The sequence below is a fragment of the Aethalodelphis obliquidens genome, unplaced genomic scaffold (assembly GCF_003676395.1).
Source record: "Aethalodelphis obliquidens isolate GAN/ISIS:26980383/991018 unplaced genomic scaffold, ASM367639v1 scaffold21, whole genome shotgun sequence".
Classification (NCBI taxonomy): Eukaryota; Metazoa; Chordata; class Mammalia; order Artiodactyla; family Delphinidae; genus Aethalodelphis; species Aethalodelphis obliquidens.
Genome location: NW_020837965.1, coordinates 4393675 through 4413423, shown reverse-complemented (window position 1 = coordinate 4413423; position 19749 = coordinate 4393675). Strand labels below are relative to the sequence as shown.

General features: G+C 42.3%; 1 protein-coding gene across 18 annotated transcripts in view; it reads right to left on the bottom strand.

Annotated features, from left to right (window-relative positions):
- NRXN3 (neurexin 3) overlaps positions 1-19749 on the bottom strand; it is a 1686346-nt gene that overhangs the window by 1226649 nt on the left and 439948 nt on the right. Inside the window, exon 4 of one of the 18 annotated variants that reach the window (XM_027120195.1) lies at positions 4421-4433. The exons of the other annotated variants lie outside the window; for them this stretch is intronic. Within the exon in view, the coding sequence (XP_026975996.1) occupies positions 4421-4433 (13 nt within the window). The remainder of the gene's footprint in view (positions 1-4420; positions 4434-19749) is intronic. 18 annotated transcript variants of the gene reach the window in all.

Below are 19749 nucleotides of genomic sequence, written 5' to 3'. Positions count from 1 at the left end.
AAAACACCATCCAAGACTTAAGAAAATAAGCAGAACCGCTGGCTCATTCCTGCCAGCTATGGTGGCATCCCCAAACAGATATCAGCAAAGATGCATCTGGATACGGTGGCAGCTGAAGTCTGAGAGGAAGTTGACTGAATCTCACTGTCTGATTTAAAGGCCCAGAAATGTGGTTTTATCTCTCTCCAGGAGTGATCCTATAATGAGAGATTGACTACACCAACTAAAATCAACATGTGACTGAGGTAGACAGCAGAATGTCATTATCATGATTTACAATGGAAAATTACCATCAAAAAATCCTATAGTCCACAGATTTGGAATTAACCATTGGTTCCCAAACAATGGTCTCAGTTAAAGTTTTTACCAATCCATAGTACAATCAGGAAGATAAGAACAATGCTGTACATTCTTTAATAAAAGCTAAACATATGCAATACTCACTCATGCAACACACATCTGGGTAGGACCTACTCCATACAACACCGTGGTAGGCACTGGGAAGATACCACTTTCATTCTATTCCTTTCTCATCTTGGAATTTCTTCTTTTATAAAGTAATGATGATGACAGATGAAATCTGGTAATGTCATCAGTTGGCAAAATAAATAGTCAATCCTATTTTGCTCCTTCCCTTTTCTGTAAAAATGTTACTTGTCAGAAAAATTCAAAAGTTTGAAGAACCACTGAACCAGAGAATGTTTTCTAGGTGTGCTGTCAGTCAGATGTTGACCAAAATGTGGCATTCTCCTGAAAAGGGGTTTACCAGGTGTTTCAGATAGGGTATCCAACCATCCCAATTTGCCTGGGACTGAAAGAGTCCCAGGACATGGGACTTACAGTACTAAAAGGGAAACAATCCCTGGGAAACCAGGATGGTTGTTAACTCTACATGGGTCACATGTCAGGAAGTAAAAAAATTAAGCAGATCAAATAGAAACTCTCAATCGCCTAGAATTCAAGGAAAAAAGAGGCTTGAATTAGTTGGATGCTTTTGTTAGCGACGAATGCCTAGCCATTTCCAACCTGACATTCTGGTTTTTGAAGAACAAATGATCACATTAACACTACAAGTAATGTATTCATTGCTGTGGTATATTATATTCTAGAACTTTAAACTAAAGTCATCCTAAGAATCACCTGGACTTCCTTTGAGGATTCAAAACGTTCTTTGCGATTTCATGGACCTCAGAGCCATCTAACTCCTCATTGATTACCATTGTACATCACCACAAACAAACAGCTTTAACCTCCTACTGTTTGAATTAGGGATCATTAGTGTCTTCTGTATTAGAACTAATAAGGTTGTATGGAATGATTTATGCAAACAGTAGCATTCCCTTGGCGACACTAGGATAATTTCAGGAACAGGCAGAACTTTACAAAAGCTTCAGAATCCCAGCCTCTGGTGCTCTCGGCTTTGCCCGAGTGCTGTGCATTCTTCCTTCCCCTCCCGGCTACCCCACTACCCACACCTCAACCAGCAAAGACCAGTCACCTTCTGGGGCCTCTGGAACACCCCTCAATGACACTGGGCCACTTCACAAAAGAGCAATAGTGCCCCGCTGCCCTCAAATGAAATAGAAAAGTAAGAAGACATCATCAAAGAAAGAAGAAAAGAAGCCAGTACTTACTGTTCCTCTACTATGTGCCTAGCACAGTGAGAGTCACTTTGCAAATATTGTTTTTTCAATCCTATGATGACCTTGGAAGAGTAGGCGTTATCACTGTTTTACATACCAGAAAATGTCCACAGTCCCTGAGATGCAGGTGACAGTGATGATGCCAACTACCATATTTGAAGCTTACTGTGTGTCAGGGGCTTTAGCTCTGGCTTACTGTTATGCAGATGATATTTAATATAATCTTCACCATAATCTATTCAGGTATTATTACCTGCAGTTTTCAAAGGGGGGAGCTGAGATTCATAGGCTCAAGGCTATCCAATTAGAATAACAATAATTGTCAAGGAAGGAATTTAGAATGAGGCTAGACTTGGGTCTAACTTCAATCTCATTGTTCTCTCTATTGCAACAAGAGTTAGGTTTTGTACAGTATGGAGGTTTCTCAAAAAACTAAAAATTGGACTACCATATGACCCAGCAGTTCCACTCCTGGGTACATATCCAAAAAAACCAAAAACACTAATTCAAAACACTACATGCAGCATTCAAAGCAGCATTATTTACAGTTGCCAAGATATGGAAGCAACTTAAGTGTCCATCAACAGATGAGTGGATAAAGATGCTATATATACATATATATAGCTATACATACATATATACATATATATATATATATGCTATATATACATATAAGAACTGCTCAGCCATAAAAAAAGAATGAAATTTTGCCACCTGCAACAACATGGATGGACTTGGAGGGCATTATGCTAAGTAAAATAAGTCAAACAGAGAAAGACAAATACTGTATTGACATCACTTATATGTAGAATCTAAAAAATACAACAAACTAGTGAACACAGCAAAAAAGAAACAGACTCACAGATATAGAGAACAAACTAGTGGTTACCAGTGGGGAGAGGGAACTGGAGAGGGGCAATATAACGGTAGGGGACTAAGAGGTACAAACTACTATATATAAAATAAGCTACAAGGATAGGGACCTCCCTGGTGGTCCAGTGGTAAAGAATCCGCCTTACAATATAGGGTATGCGGGTTCAATCCCTGGTCAGGGAACTAAGATCCCACATGCCGTGGGGCAACTAAGCCCGCACGCCACAACTACTGAGCTCACGTGCCTCAATGAGAGAGCCCATGTGCCGCAAACTACAGAGCCCATGTGCTTTGAAGTCTGCACGCCACAACTAGAGAAGAGAAAACTCCGCACATCACAACTAGAGAGAAGCCCACGCACCGCAAAGAAAGATCCCACATGCCTCAACAAAGATCCCGCATGCCACAACTAAGACCCAACGCAGCCAAAACTAAAATAAATAAATAAAATAATCTACAAGGATATATTGTACAGCACAGGGAAATAGTCAATATTTTATAATAACTATAAATGGAGTATAACCTTTAAAAATTGTGAATCACTATATTGTACACCCATAACTTATGTAATATTATACATCGACTATACTTCAATTAAAAATAGAGTCAGGCTTTGTATAAAAGCCACTCTCCTGAGATCAGGAGTGAAGCGACCCACTGTGTGATCTTTAGTGTCTCTGTAGTTGCCAGTCTGGACAGTGACCCTCTTTGATGACTCTCTCAAGCTGGCTATGCTCTAATCATTTTCCTTTTGGTTTCTATAGCAAGACAGCAGACCTACCAGTATAACCTGATTATATACCCTTCATGTCCGGCATTATCTACCCAAACCCCTCATTGTATCCAATCATTACTGAGAGTCAAATGAACAGAGTTGACTGACTATGTGTTACCTGACGCCTTTAAGTCACCCACTCACTTGATCATTGAATCACCCATTTGGATACCACATTTTGAGAGCACTAGTCATGTGGTAGGTTGAGAGTGAAAACAGAAGAGTCCTTTCAAATTTTAGCATGTCACATTTCTAGGGTAGACTAAGTTAGAAAGTATTCTTAAACCAGGTCATTCTGAAGTGTGAACAGGCTTTGAAAACACACAGAGAATTATGCAACCTGATGGTATTATTATTCATATAATTTATTCCCTTTTTTCCCCATTCCAGAAGATGTCCACCATTTCTTTAAATGCTCTGTAGTATTACACCATGAATTTCCTGACGAACAGGCTACACAGGCTAACCCTGACTTTGGGTTAACCTCAAGGCACTGAGGGAAAAAGGAATTAACTGGTTTTCACATCCATGTCTGAGGAAGGTATTATGCTTCTCACTTCTTCTTGGCAGGTAGAATCGGTAAGATGAAATCTAGCCATTAGCGATGGAAGGTACTTTGAAATCACGTTTTTCTACTTGTTTTTACAAGCCTAGCACAATTCATTGTTTGTCCAAAAGAATTATCAGTAGAGGCAAGACCAAAACCCAGGCTTTCTGATTTTTATATAAGTGAGTTAGTTGCGAAATACCTATGGGGTGGACACATGAACCCGATAACAGAAGGGACAACCCTAGAAGTTTGACTTCCAGGATGCTGGATGCCTAATTCTCACTTGAGTCCTTTCTCCAAGGCCTCCTGCATGTGTGTCTCATCCAGATGCACATTTACATCAATGTCCCAGAGTCACAAGAGCTGGCACTGGGCAATGCCTATCCCTGAAGAAGGGCTCTGGGTAAGAAGCCAGTCCCTCCATGTGAGTTACCTCTTCTACTCTCTGAGCTTCCTTTTCTCTTCCGCCTGCAGCAGTGGAGACTCTAGGACTTCAGGGAGGGAATGCTGCTTAATGACTCCAATGCAATCTCCTGAAAGCCTTATCAACTGTGTACAGCCCCTCTTCTGACAGCTGACCTTTCCCCTCGTTCTCAGGTCCAGGGAAAAACAAAAGCACCATAACAATTAAAAGCAGTAAAAAGAGGAGGAAGGAGGGGAAAAGAAACTCTAGCTTAATGCAGAGGAGCAACATAGAATTTTCTTAAAAAGAGAAGGAAGAAAAAAAGGAGGTGAAGCAAAAGAAAAACCAAGACAGTGAAGAGGGACAAGCACAAGAAGATCAGATCCTCCTAGGCCTCTTTATTTCTCTTCCTGATGGCTGCAGAAGTCATTGAAAAGGCTGTTAATAAATCTGAGAAACCATGCTGGTGAGGGAAAATAAAGAGGACCAGAAAAGAAGAAGTGATGGCATGCAATAGCTGGTGATATATCAAATGTCCCTCCACTCTCCTTGAGGCCTGACAAGCATTACAAGTGGTCCAGGTGCTCTGTGAAAGAGAAGCCCCTTGTCTCAGTAACACAGGTGAGCCCACCACCTGGCAACGGCCTCAGACCGACCCTTCAAGGGCCTCTGAAGTCCCCACAAACACACTCTTTGTATCATTCCTGCCTGGAAAACAGCATCCCTTTCCCATCTCATCTGAAATACATGGATAACTTTTATCTGACACTGACTTTAAAACACCTTTGGGGAGATGAATATATTAATCCATCCACAGAGAGATCACAGCATTCTCAGTATTTTGCGATTGAATTGTAAACAAACATACGTGTCTACAGACAAAAGAGAATTCTTAAGTTTTGACATTGATTTTGAAGGGGAAAAATAATGATACACCTGTTTAACTCAGGACATTTTAGGAAGGCCCATGATGACTGTTTTCTGAAGACTTGTGAAAGATGCATTTCATTTCTCTGTCCATACTGAACATGACATGATCTATGCAGACAGGGTGACCCCCCTGGTTAGAGAAGTGAAGGAAACCTACACACTATGGTTAGAATTCCCCATCTAACAAGCTATACCAAGGGAAGGGAATCTGAGAAAAGTTGAGTGTTTCTGGAGGTCAAGTTCCTTTTCCCAGGGTTCTAAGTGGTTCCCCAGGTGCAGTAACTCCAAGTGATCTGTTCCCTTATACTTAGCTTTTCACTGTTTAATAATAATGGCAGCAACTGGTTCTGGAGGTCTGGCCATGCGCTGAGCACCACGCTCACCTCCTTCTCTGGTCTATGACAACTCTGAGGGGCAAGCGCTCTCACAGTCTTTGTTCTACAGACATGACGGTTGAGGCTCTGTAATCTGTCTTTGGTGGCTCAGTTGGTAAGAGGAAGCATTAGGGCTCAAAACCAGGTTCCGCTGACCCAAAAGCCTCCACTCTTCACCCCCGCCCTGTACAGTCTCACCGGGTAACCTCAAGCCTCATGCACACGTGGACTGAGATCAATCGCTTGATGCCTCGTCTGAAGCCTCAAAGCCTCCTTCAGCCTCCCAGGGATTCAGGCTTGAGGAAGTTCTAAAGCTATGGCCAAGAACCATGCCAAGAATCATTCCTGCTTCACTTCCTGTGGGGGAATAAACTGTATCCTGCAGCTCTGGGGGTAAGAAAGGCTCCCTTCATCTCCTGCAGGTAGGGTCTTCTTTGTCTGAGTCCTTCCCAGATGCAGGCAATCCAGGCTAAGTGGAAAAGGTGCTTGCCTCCCTGGAAAAAGCAAGGAGGTTGCCAGTGACTTTCCTTTGGCATGGGATATTGGCATCCCTGGTGTCCTATCCATCAAAGGCTAAACTGTAAAACAAAAACATCAAACAAAAAACGAGAACACAACCCTAACCTTCCTTGACAAAGCATAATGCATCTTTCTTATTAGATTTAATATCCTTTGGGGGCACCAAGGATTATAATATTATGTTAGGAACATAACAGTTACCCCTCCATGTGAGAAAAATTTGCATTTTAGAAAGGTGCATTGCTCAATCCAATGGAATCAAGCCCCAGTTGGGATATTTCAGGCTTCGGAAGGACTATTTTGTTTTTGGTTGGGGTAACTCCATGGAGTCCCGCAAATCCCATCTCCTAGCAACTGTCAATGCTGACTGCGCATAATGCTTGCCCTGTCTCCATGTGAGGTGGAGAAAGCATTTTGACTATTAGCTACATATGTAAAGTAAACAAATCTGCAGGTGTCAGCTCTCAGCTACAGCCCAGAGAAAATCTACATGGGCCAAAAGCCAAGGAGAGGGCACAATATAATCAAGGATTCATTATATGCCCACTGGGTGTCCAGCCCTATAACCATGAACCTCCTTTCCAATCATGTTCTTGTTATTCCCCTCGTTGCACGGTGAGGGGCATGTGTGCTAGTGTAGAAAATGGAATCTACTATAGCCAGTCCTTTATGCTCTCTGCAGAAAGAGGGGGGGACTAAAATATGTCAGCAAACAAATCAACTAACCATTTGAGAGTATTCACATGTTGGTGGACAAAAAGAATTCTCCACACTTTAGAGACAGCCAAAGGTCTTTCTTAAGTAAACAGACACCCATTTTAAAACAACTCTTCCTCTCTACTGGAAAGAGAGAAGGGTCGATAATCAAGGCTACTGAAGAATTCGAGAGATCAGAACCACCGATTCTCATGAAATCTGAGTTCTGTAGCCCAGTAATAAGGAAAACATAGGGTTAACATACAGAATATATATATTTTTTTTAAAAGGTAGTGCTGAAACACTGCTCAAGCTTTGGAGTCAGACAGAATCCCACCTTTCCTTAGAAGTCATCTGATTTTTCAGCAAATTACTTAACTTCCTTAAGCCTCAGTTTACTCATCAGCAAATCAGAAAAAAGTAATAACTTGTAAGTCATAGGCTTGTTGTCGAGACTAAATGACATAACATATGGAAAGCCTTTAGCACTGTGCTGGGGTCATTAGTAAGTAATTAATAAACGGTAATGCTCACTATTAGCAGCCTACGAAAAATCACACTTTAAATATTAAAACAAGTCATATCAGTTACTTCAAAGGATCTTAGTACAAAAGAACAACAATTTCTAAGACAAAGCTTCTGCCTTGCAAAGTTTAAAAGATGAAAATATGTAAAGGTCAAGAAATACACAATCCAGAACATTTCTCCTACAAATCTTGTGAGCTCGTGGCCTTGCGGGAAGAAGAGGACTTGCTAACAACCCCGAGCGCCTTCCTTACTCTGTACCCAAATCATCCTGCACTCATGGGAGAGGAGGGGTGGGGGGAGGGGGTCTTGTACCACATTAAGAAGCTGTGCTGTTTATAAGCTCCAAGAGAGTGGGGAAGTCAGCAGAAGGCTGTTCAGTTCTCTTAGGACTTTTTTTTCCAAAGCTCAAGATTACTTTGTGAGGCCAAAAGGAAGAGAGAAAAATCCTCTGAGGGAATTCCCAGGCCCCAGATTCCCAGGCATGTCCTCTGGCCACAGTGAAAGGCTTCTGCAGGACCACAAGATATATCAGCTGAATTTTACATGATAAAGTAACCATCACAGAACAAAAGGCCTACAGAAAGTGAATGAGATATACCAAAGTATCCTTTCAATACTTGTGCCATCACCATTTTGAAACATGTCTGTTCATTGTCCTAAGTCACGCAAGGGTTTTGTCTTGGGTAAGAATTGAGTGCAGTGAATGCTATCTCAAAGGTTGTTCAACCTGGGATCTCTTGGGGGGTGGGGATTTCCAAGTAATCACTAATTCAGGACCACAGGGCATTGACCCAGCTCCATCCCATTTCACCTTTTAACTTTAAATTACAAAATGAAGTATTTTATTGCCAACCAGAAAAATCTCATCTCAGAGAACGAATGTTTTAGAATAGGCTGTAAGTATAAACTCTGTGTTTAAATCTGTAAGAGTCTACCACCTGTATAGTGCCAACCCCACCGTCACAAGTATCCAAATGTCCAAATTCATTTCGGAGATCAGTCCACCTCACTCAAAAGTGCCAGCTTCCTAAATGCTATCCCAAATAACAGACGTAAGCAAATGCATCAACCAAAACAGACGGCACTGGGGTAACAGCTAATGATTCAAATGAGGACAACAGTACTTACACACAATGTAACAGAATAAAATCTCACTAATTCATCCTAATTGGAAGAAAGATCAGTATGACTGAATTTTAAAAATTAACAAATGCTTTTTGAAAGAAATGCTCATTTATTATCTCCAAGGATATAAGGGAAGAAAGAGCTCTGCTATATGTATGTGAGAATCTTGCAAGAGACTTAAAAATGGATATTCTTTTGAAATTAGTGCACTTGTTACTTGAATACAAATAATTGTTCTGAAGTAGCTGGGATTGGTACTAATTTACTGACCCGACCCCACAGAATAGCCATTTTCTCATTTTGTTTCATAAATCCTCCCCAACCCACAATGTTCAAAGGTAAATTTTAGCTTAACATAACTAAATTAGGAAAATACATAATTAGTGAAGTCAACACTGAAGGGATTTTATTAAGGAGAAGAAAATGCTAACTCTTATTCCTTCCTGCTTCTCATCTGAAAAACAGAAAGAAATTTTTCTAGGTGCTTCACATAACTGGGGGACAATGCAAGAGCAAACAGGGCTCCAAAACATATCTCCTCTACATGTTGTTAGTTCTCTGCCTTTCTAGTTCAGGAACTAGACTGAACATGACTCAGATTCAGTCTCCATCCAAGCCCATGTTCTTCCTTACTCTGACAGCTTATGACTCAAAGGAATTAAACATTCCTTTAAAATACTGGCAGGTCCTTCTGAAGTTGAGAGAAAGATTAGATCTTCCAGAATCACAATCCTTCTCAAACTGATGAAGACTCTTAACTTGTTTGGTAACTCGTTGGGAGTTGAGGAAAGTTCTTATCCTGATTCTCATGGTTAATCAATGTGAACTTGGGAGGTTATTTAAACTCTCTAAGCCTCCGTTTCCACACCTATCAAATGGGTGTAATAACATCATAACAGCAAGTCTCACCTAGGGTTGTGGTGAGATACAAATGAACACATGTAAAGCATTTAGAGCAGAGCCTGGCATACAGTAACCACTTGACAAATCATCATCATCATCATCATCATCTTACTTGGCTTTCAATGTAATCTCCAACCATAAACTAAGACAGTCCTCTCATCTTCCTCCATATTCTGATTCCCAGACACCAATAAACACCACCACCATCCACTCTGGGAAAGGGTGGGCCTGATTTTTCAATGATTCCCCTTTCTGCTATATCTGCTATTCTGAGATGCAGTGGCGTCCACCAGAACCCACCTGTACCTCTCATAAAGAAGTGTTCATTTTCTAGCTGCTCTACATTGATGTGCTTATTGTGAACAAAGACATGAGAGGGAGGGGGAATAAATCAGAAGCAGTTCAAGCAGGTTATTTTTCTGGCCACCTAACACATTATCTGCATGCAGCTAAGAACTCTGCTATCCAAATATTACGTGAAGGGCCAGGGTAAACATTCTATCTGCATTTGTCTGAAATGATAAGAAGTGTCTCAAAGTTGGAATTGTTTCAAATGCACTTGGTGTTTTACTCCTTTCTTCAGGCCCTACCACCAGTATGCCAACTTGCTAACTGATTCCCAAGAGAATAAAAATAAGAAATCCCATGCCTGTAAGATATCTCCTAGCCCTATTTCACCTACAAGGCAAGTGTCTTAGTCAGCGTGGGCTGCTATAACAAAATACCATAGACTGGGTGGCGTCAAACAACAGACACTTGTTTCTCTCAGTTCTAGAGGCTGGGAAGTCCAAGATCAAGGTCCTGGTTTGCAGATGGCCATCTTCTTGCTGTATCCTCACATGATGGAGAAAGCAAGTGTGCTCTCTTCCTCTTCTTTTAAGGTACTGATTCCACCACAGGGGCTCTGCCCTCATGACCCTGTATAAACCTGATCCCTCCCAAAGGTCTCATCTCCGAATACCATCATTTTATAAAACATTTATTTATTTATTTTTGGCTGCATTGGGTCTTAGTTGCGGCATGCGGGATCTTCATTGCAGCATGCAGGATCCCCTGCTGTGGCTCGTGGGCTTCTCTCTAGCTGTGGCCCGCGTGCTCAGTAGTTGCAATGCACGGGCTTAGTTGCCCTGCGGTACGTGGGATCTTAGTTCCCCGACCAGGGATTGAACCCATGTCCCCTGCGTTGAAAGGTGGATTCTTAACCACTGGACCACCAGGCAAGTCCCTCCAAACACCATCATATTGGGCGTTAGGGCTTCAACATATGAATTTGAGGGACTGGGGGAAGAAGGACAAACGTTCAGTCCATAGCAGCGAGAATAAATGGAAAATTCAAAATATAATTTTAGAAGCAGGGTCATCCATATGAAAAGGTGTGACGAGAGGGCAGGGGTCCTCGACCTTTCCCCAGTGCTCAATGGCTTTTGATCTCACTAACACCCTGTGACTCTCAACTGAGGGAGAGGAGGAGCTCTGCAGAAAATGCAGGCAGCAGGTGAAGACTTCTGGCTTCTGGATAATGGCCCTCCCTCCCTCCCTGATGGAATTCCTCAAGGAGATAATCTTGGTTGCAACAGTAATGGGTTTAAAGGTCCATTATATAAGGTTCCAAAATTGACTGGCAGAACACAGCCACTTGCATTAGGGTGTCACACATGAAAGTCACAAGGATAATCAGAGGGCAGAGAGAGAAGCAAAATTCCTGAAGTTCTAATAATGCTATATTCCCCGTTTAACCCCTCCAGAAGTCCCCTTCTATTTGAAGAAAGAAATTGTTTTTTCTTCTTTGGCACCAAAGCACTAAAAAAATGTCACTACTGATGCCTGCAACTAACAGGTGAACCTTGAATAAAAGCAGCTAATTTCCCTGATCCTCGGTTTTCTTATTCATATAAAGAAGAGAGCGTTACTTCTTGCATTGTTTGAGGATAAAAAGAGACGACGAAACAGTACAGAGCACACGGAGGAAGCTCACGAAGGAGAGCTCTTCTGGGAGAACATTCTCTCCCAGCTATTCTCTAGGCCCTGATGTTAAGGGTGTGCACTTCCAGAGTCAGCATTCACAGAGCACACGATCTTCCAGAGGGATGGGAGTTGCGGTGCCTTGAACTCCAAAGCTGGGGTGTGCTGACACTGTCCTTCAGCTGACTTCCCAGCATGTACAGGCCTGAGTTCTGCACTCACATTCTTGGTAATAATGGTGTGGGTGTGCTGGGTGAATGTCTAGCTTCAGGTTTCTTGTCTTCTGATTTATGTGTTCATAAAGTCCTTCCCCTGATCTAGGTACTAGTTCAGCCAGACACATATTAACACTGTCACAAGGGCCATATAACTTTTGGGGTGCTGAATGTAAAACAGTGGGCCGAGAAGAAGGGCAGTAGGAGATAAATATCTAGATAGATAGATAGATAGATAAATGTAATGTATATACATTTATAATTTGTAAGTATATCTTTTTTTTTTTCTAAGAGACTCTTAGAACTGAGAGGACAGAAATCTTCCAGTCTTATATCTCATATTACATAGACTGAGCAGACTAAGGCCTAGGAAGGTGAAAGGTCTGTCAGGATCACAGAGCAGACTCATAGCAAGAATCCAGATCTTCTTCCTCCCCACTGCTCTCCCCATCCCACTGGCATAGGATGGATGAACAAGGAAAGGGGAGAAGAAGGTAATGAAACAGGTCAAGAAGCATCTTATAAGGAGATTCAGCCTGGGGTTTGCAGTAATGCTGCCGGCGACAGAAGGATTCTAAAAGCCCATTCTGTAGGACAGAGATACCTACTGCCAAGTCATCCCCAGACATAGAAAGCCCAGCTCCAAGCCCCAGCCCTAAAAACCGATGACACTACAATTTGATGGAGAAGCTCACACATGAGAAAGAGCCCTCAGGGCATCTCTGGCAAAAGCAGCAGCCCTGGAGCACTGCGGGATGGTGATATGGCGAAAGCAGCAGCCACAAAAATAAACTCAAAATGGATTAAAGACCTACATGTAAGGCCAGAAACTATCAAACTCTTAGAGGAAAACACAGGCAGGACACTCTATGACATAAATCAGAGCAAGATCCTTTTTGACCCACCTCCTAGAGAAATGGAAATAAAAACAAAAATAAACAAATGGGACCTCATGAAACTTCAAAGCTTTTGCACAGCAAAGGAAACCATAAACAAGAACAAAAGACAACCCTCAGAATGGGAGAAAATATTTGCAAATGAAGCAACTGACAAAGAATTAATCTCCAAAATTTACAAGCAGCTCATGCAGCTCAATAACAAAAAAACAAACAACCCAATCCAAAAATGGGCAGAAGACCTAAATAGAGATTTCTCCAAGGAAGATATACAGACTGCCAACAAACACATGAAAGAATGCTCAACACCATTAATCATTAGAGAAATGCAAATCAAAACTACAATGAAATATCATCTCACACCAGTCAAAATGGCCATCATCAAAAAATCTAGAAACAATAAATGCTGGAGAGGGTGTGGAGAAAAGGGAACCCTCTTGCACTGCTGGTGGGAATGTGAATTCATACAGCCACTATGGAGAACACTATGGAGGTTCCTTAAAAAACTACAAATAGAACTACCATATGACCCAGCAATCCCACTACTGGGCATATACCCTGAGAAAACCAAAATTCAAAAAGAGTCATGTACCAAAATGTTCATTGCAGCTCTATTTTCAATAGCCAGGACATGGAAACAACCTAAGTGTCCATCATCGGATGAATGGATAAGGAAGATGGGGCACATATATACAATGGAATATTACTCAGCCATAAAAAGAAACGAAATTGAGTTATTTGTAGTGAGGTGGATGGACCTAGAGTCTGTCATACAGAGTGAAGTAAGTCAGAAAGAGAAATACAAATACTGTATGCTAACACATATATATGGAATTTAAGAAAAAAAAATGTCATGAAGAACCTAGGGGTAAGACAAGAATAAAGACACAGACCTACTAGAGAATGGACTTGAGGATATGAGGAGGGGGAAGGGTAAGCTGTGACAAAGTGAGAGAGTGGCATGGACATATATACACTAACAAACGTAAGGTAGATAGCTAGTGGGAAGCAGCCGCATAGCACAGGGAGATCAGCTTGGTGCTTTGTGACCACCTAGAGGGGTGGGATAGGGAGGGTGGGAGGGAAGGAGATGCAAGAGGGAAGGGATATGGGAACATATGTATATGTATAACTGATTCACTTTGTTATAAAGCAGAAACTAACACACCATTGTAAAGCAATTATACTCCAATAAAGATGTAAAAAAAAAAAAAAGCAGCAGCCCTGGAGCGCTGCGGGATGGTGATGTGTAGTCTCTCCTGCTCCTATGGGCCCCTCTCCTTTGGTAGCCACTCAATGGGAACCGGCTGTCAGCAATTTCCTTCCTCCAACAGCTGGGAGATGGTTTTCTGCAGTTAGCTGCCATTTATTTCAATTATGTGTATTAATCATAGCCTTCGTCCTGATGGTATTTTTCAGGAAAAAAAAAAAAAATCAGAGCTTTTGTTTTATAACCAAGCTGCTTCCTCACTCAGAACAGACTTCTGCAGTGGCAAGAGAAAGGGAAAATGATAGGTCAGAGGCTATCTGGTTCAAGTGCAGCAGTGGGTGCAGGGGAGGGGGGTCTCTAGTCCACTGAAAGCAGGGAAGAGGATAGTGCAACTTGGGGACAGTGACATTCTAACACCATATACATAAAGAAAGCCCAGCAGGGGAATCTGTTCTGATGCATACATACCATTCATTCTTTCATTACACACTGGTTCATGTATTCAAACGTGTACTAAGCTCCCACTACATGTCTAGCTGCATGCTCTGCCGGGTACTAAGCTCCCACTACGTGTCTAGCTGCATGCTCTGCCGGGTACTAAGCTCCCACTACATGTCTAGCTGCATGCTCTGCCGGGAACCCTTGGTCGTGTCTTAAGTAAGAACAAAACCAAAGGGAATCAGGAATTATTTCAGAGGCAGAGTGGCACTGCCTCACACTACTCTTGCCCATCTGTGCCTTCTTCGGCCCATCATCACCGCCCCCCCCCCCGCCGCTTTTTATTTAACAAATATGTATAGCAGTCCGGCTCTGAGGCAGGCAGTGACCTATGTGCTGAACAGTCACTGGTAAACCAAGTTTCCCTGGATCTTGTCCTCATCAACCTTGCAGTCAGGTGAGGGAGACAGCCCTCAAACAAAGAGGCCCACAGGCGAACATAACTGTGAACTGTGTCAAGCTCTGTGAAGACAAGGTCAGGCTGGTATAATAGCAAAGAGAAAGTGGGAGGGGCTCATTTAGACTGAAGATTCAGGGATGTCCTCCTGAGGAAGCGGAATTAAAACTGAAGCCTGCAAATGACAACAAGTTAGCCACTGGGAGAACGGGGAAGGAGAGACTGGCAAGGGCGAGAGCCTGATGAGTCTGAAAGCTGTTGGGGACAATGTATCAGGAGTAAGGGGAGAGCAGCATAAGATGAGGTTGCAAAGGTGGTCAAGTGCTAGATCGTGGTGGGCTTTGCAAACCTTGCCACAAAGTTTGGACTTTAATCTAAAAAGACAATAGGGGGCTTCCCTGGTGGCACAGTGGTTGAGAGTCCGCCTGCTGATGCAGGGGACACGGGTTCGTGCCCCGGCCCGGGAAGATCCCACATGCTGCGGAGCGGCTGGGCCCGTGAGCCATGGCTGCTGAGCCTGCGCGTCCGGAGCCTGTGCTCCGCAACGGGAGAGGCCACAACAGTGAGAGGCCCCCGTACCGCAAAAAAAAAAAAAAAAAAAATAGGAACCATGAAAGGATTTTAAGCTTATAGTGATATTATATGATTTATACTTTTAAAAAAAGCTCTCTGACATTTATGCAAATAATCAATTGGAAGGTCTAAGAGTGAAGCAAGGAGACTGTTGCTAGGTGTAGAATCGGAGCATGACAATGGAGAAGGACACATGTGGGTGGATTTGAGTTTTAATTGGGGGATAAAATCAGCATCTGTTCATCTCTTTGAGGCCTTTATTGTCCTTCCTTAAAACAAAGGACCTAATAGTAGTTGTCTTGACAATTCTACAGGATTATGGTGAGGACCCAATGAGATAAAAGTATAATGTTTTACAGGTGAGATATTCTTATTATCTCACCTGTAAAACAGGTGTGGTGTTGTGATGACCATGATAAGTCTCTACTTCCAGCTGGTTCAAAACCTCAACCCGTAAGAGAAAACCAGTCTAACCTAAGCAGGGCAGTGGAAGAAGTGTCCAGACATTTGTTGTTTTATCTGTCCATGAACCTCATGGAAGTGGGTACAGGGATGTCCAAAGGGCACATCTAGGCTCTGCTCTACCTGGGCCCACACCATTCAGTGGAATAAACTGGGCACCGAAGGAGGCTTACACATGCTTTGAGGCCCCTAGCATTCCATTAGTTGTGAAGCCCCCATCTAGACTATTATCACAATAGTCCCCTAAGCTGCATCAGAAGGGCCCACGAAAGTTCTTTCAGTACCTAGTTCACTATTAAAGAGTGCCTTGGGCAAACCTGACCCATAAAATTGCCAGTTAGCATGACCCTGTATTCTTTAAGAATTCCCAGAAATAAAGTAATGCCTCCAGAGAGCAACAAAACTTTGAGTGTAAAATATGTTTTCTGTAGGGTGATACAGTTGTGTCTATATACAGAGCAAAACCTCACTTGAAATGCGGACTCTGCGGAGGAAAGAGTAAACCTTTAAAAGCTCAAAGACTTCAAATGTTTAATATTTTTAATGAAATATTTCTAAAATGTATTGCATGCTTTCCTTGTGTTAGAAAACAGAGTATATTGGGCATAGTTTTCTTAATTAAAAAAAATTGTTGGTACAGTATTATTGTGGTTCTGCTACTATCTTTTCTAGACTTTGTTAGATAAATCCTCTATCTTCTCATATGTAAAACAAGGTTTTTTGTTTTTTGTTTTTTTGCAGTACGTGGGCCTCTCACTGTTGTGGCCTCTCCCATTGCGGAGCACAGGCTCTGGACGCGCAGGCTCAGCGGTCATGGCTCACGGGCCCAGCTGCTCTGCGGCATGTGGGATCTTCCCGGACCAGGGCATGAACCCATGTCCCCTGCATCGACAGGCGGACTCTCAACCACTGCGCCACCAGGGAAGCCCTCAGTTTCCATATTTTATTCTTATGGATGAGTAATAGTCTTGGACAGCACTGATCTGTAGGAAACACTTTGAGTAGCCCAGAGCTAGATGATGTCTAAGATCCATGCAACCCAAAGAGTCTAGTATTTTATGATCTTGATGAACATCAGTTATTTCACCGATGCTTTAATGATGCTACTAAGAAATGTTAGTTCCCTAAGAAATGTTGAGTCCTCTGTGATGTCTGAGCTTTTCTGGTTTTAAGAGTACATTCGATTCTCCTGCGTTCTCTTGAGGCTCTTGCTTAAGCCCTAAAAGATCTGGTCTCCTGAGCTAGTCTGTTAGGATTTCCTTCTCTGGCCTCCCTTGGGTGAACTTCTGTCCCTGCTGCTGCCCTCTCACCTCGCAGCATGTTTGACTACTTCCAACATTCTCCACTAATTCTACTTGCTGTCTCTAGCCCAGCTCTTGGCTCATCTGCCTGATATAAAAACTAAATCTTAAGTTCTCTGGCTAGTCACATGCCTTTCCTATGGAAGAAAGTTCATGGGCCATGAGACAACTCTTCCTCTGGTATAAGGCTGCACACCCTTTTCTCTTGTTAACTTTAGATTTGCAATTGTCTTGGAGGTTCCAAAATTCCAACAGCTGGAGAAAGGGCTTATTATTCTTACATTTCTTTGAATAATGAACAACAACAAAATCTGATAATGGGGCAATTTCTAAACAGTCTTCTAAGGGCTAAAATCTAATTTTAAAATTTATCAAAATAAAACATTTACAAATATTTCTCAATCCTCAAAGCACTCATGAACCAGCCAAGTCTGCTTTTTAAAAAGAAAATACAACTACTAAAATAGTATAAATACTGAATAAGTGTTTTCTATTTTTAGATTATACACCCTTAGGTGAATGATGGCAATAAATCCACTTAAGAACTTAAAGCAATCAAGCAAATTAAAGGAAGGGGGCAGAGAGACCATATAGCAAGGGGGTTGGTTAGCAAAGGAAGCCTTTGGCCAAGGAGTTGCTTTACATGCAGTGAGGACTTGGACAGAGAGACTGTAGCAGTGGAAAAATCTCTGTCTCCTGCCAGTTCTAACATTCCATGACTGCATGATATGCCATGAAGGTTCATGTCATGCTAAGGAACCATCCACAGTATATAACTGCACAGGCACTGAAACTACGCAGCAGCAACCAGAGACTGTCCATAATTTTAGCAGCCTGATCTCCTTAGCTTCCTCACCACCTGGAGAGCATTTTTCCAGAGGCCTATTTGAATTTCCACAGCTAAAAATGGGTCTGCCTTCCAGAGAATAGAATCTGCAGGAAGAGTTTCAGCGTGCAGGAATTCAAAAAAAAAAAAAGAAAGAAAGAAAGAAAGAAAAAGAAAACATCACAGACAGAAAGACAGAAGAGGAACAATACAAAACAGCAATTCTTGTTTGAGTCACAGACAAGTTGAAAAATTCAACACCTCATGAGGGTAACTTTTCCAAAGCTACAGACCTGGCAAGTGGCAAAGCAAAGACGTTGGTATTGCCAAAGCTGGTGGGTTGAACCGCTACACTGTACCGCCGTGTCCGTACAAAATTTTGCAAATGTTTTTAAGGAGTTCAGAGATCCTAGGTTAAAAACCCCTGCTGTGAAATGCAAGCATTGCTCTCTTTATCAGCACAAAGCCTTCTTTCCTAGGATTAAAAAGCCACTATATTTATTACATACACTGTACCTCCTCTAGATGTCCATATACATTTTATGTTACTCAGTTCTTTCCTCATCCGCCACTACCAGAAATGAAAACATAATTCAAATATCCATTCTCGTTTTATTTGTAAACCTCCCAAGACCAAATGAACTCAGGAACTTGATCCCAGATCTCTCTATACTTTAGAGTCCACTAGGTAATATTCAAGACAAGACAGGACGAAGAGTAGCCCCCGCTTGCCGCAACTAGAGAAAGCCCGCGGGCAGCAACAAAGACCCAAGGCAGCCAAAAATAAATTAATTAATTAATTAATTTTTAAAAAAAGACAAGACAGGAGCTGTATGTAGATCCAACCAAGAAGGTCTAAGAAAGAAATCTTAATCAATGGCAACAGCTTAGAGGAGGGCTCCCAGCCCATCAGTGATACCCGTTGGTTCTCAATGTACTGTGTGGTCTTTTGGCAAAAGGGAAAGCTGACACCCACCAAAATGCCCCCATTTTCAATTCAGAGAGTACACTGTGTCCCTTCTGTGTGCCAAGATTATGTGATTACACAATGATACAATGATAGGTAATAAGCAGATAGAGGTGTATTGGATTTAAAAAAATTAAAACAAACATAAATCCACACTTATCAACAACCCAAGGCAGGATCTGCAAGAGGCTGTTAAAGCAAAGATCTAAAGACCCTCCTTCTAAGTCCCACAGCCTGGGGGCCTTGTTCTGGGGCTGAGGATTACTCAGTTAGAAACAGGACCCTGATAAAGTGAGTAGGGATTGGTAACTCTCAAGTTTCCACTAAGAGGAAAGAACCCTCTTTACGGGCCAGGAAATCTGGGTTGGAATGAAGGTTCTGACATTTACCATGCTTACCTGACCCTGGGCAAATCGTTCAACTTCTCTGAGCCCTTTTTAAAATCTGTAAAATAAATATCAGTAACCGAGTCTTACTCATCTCACACAGTTGTCTCATCGTCCAAATGGAAAAAGAAGACATACTTGAACATTTTTGTAACTTGTAAGTCATTATGCAGGTAATTGCTATTACTATTATATATGTATGCTTTCATATATACTCATAAGCGATTCAGAGAGGGAAGAAAAGGAGGGAAAATGGAAAGAAGAAGTACAAAAAGAGAAGCTATAGAAGAGAGGAATGGGAAAGAAATGAGGAAGAGAGAAAAAAAAAAAAACTCTGCCATGAGAAAGGAGGAATAAAAAGAAAGGAAGGGAAGTAAAGAGAAATCTGGGCTGGTACAGTAACAAATAAATCCCCCCAGCATGACAGCCTTCTGCTGAAGCATTTCATTTTCCCACAACATAATGGTGTGTTATTGCCCATTATCTGTTCTGTCAGTGCCAGAGTCGATATTAAATGAGGGGCAGCTGCATTTAGCTGCCATTTTTCAGCTGTCTTCACGTTGCCATGGAGACCCAGTTGTTTCTTGGTGAACCTGCCAGGAAAGCGTGGGAGAGTCAGGTGGGGGGGGGGGGGGAAAATGCCCCCGGGGGGGGGGGGGGGGGGGGGGGGAAGAGAGGGGGGCAGGGGGGGGGTGGGAGAGAGGGCCAGAGCACAGAGCTGTGTTGGCATCTGATAA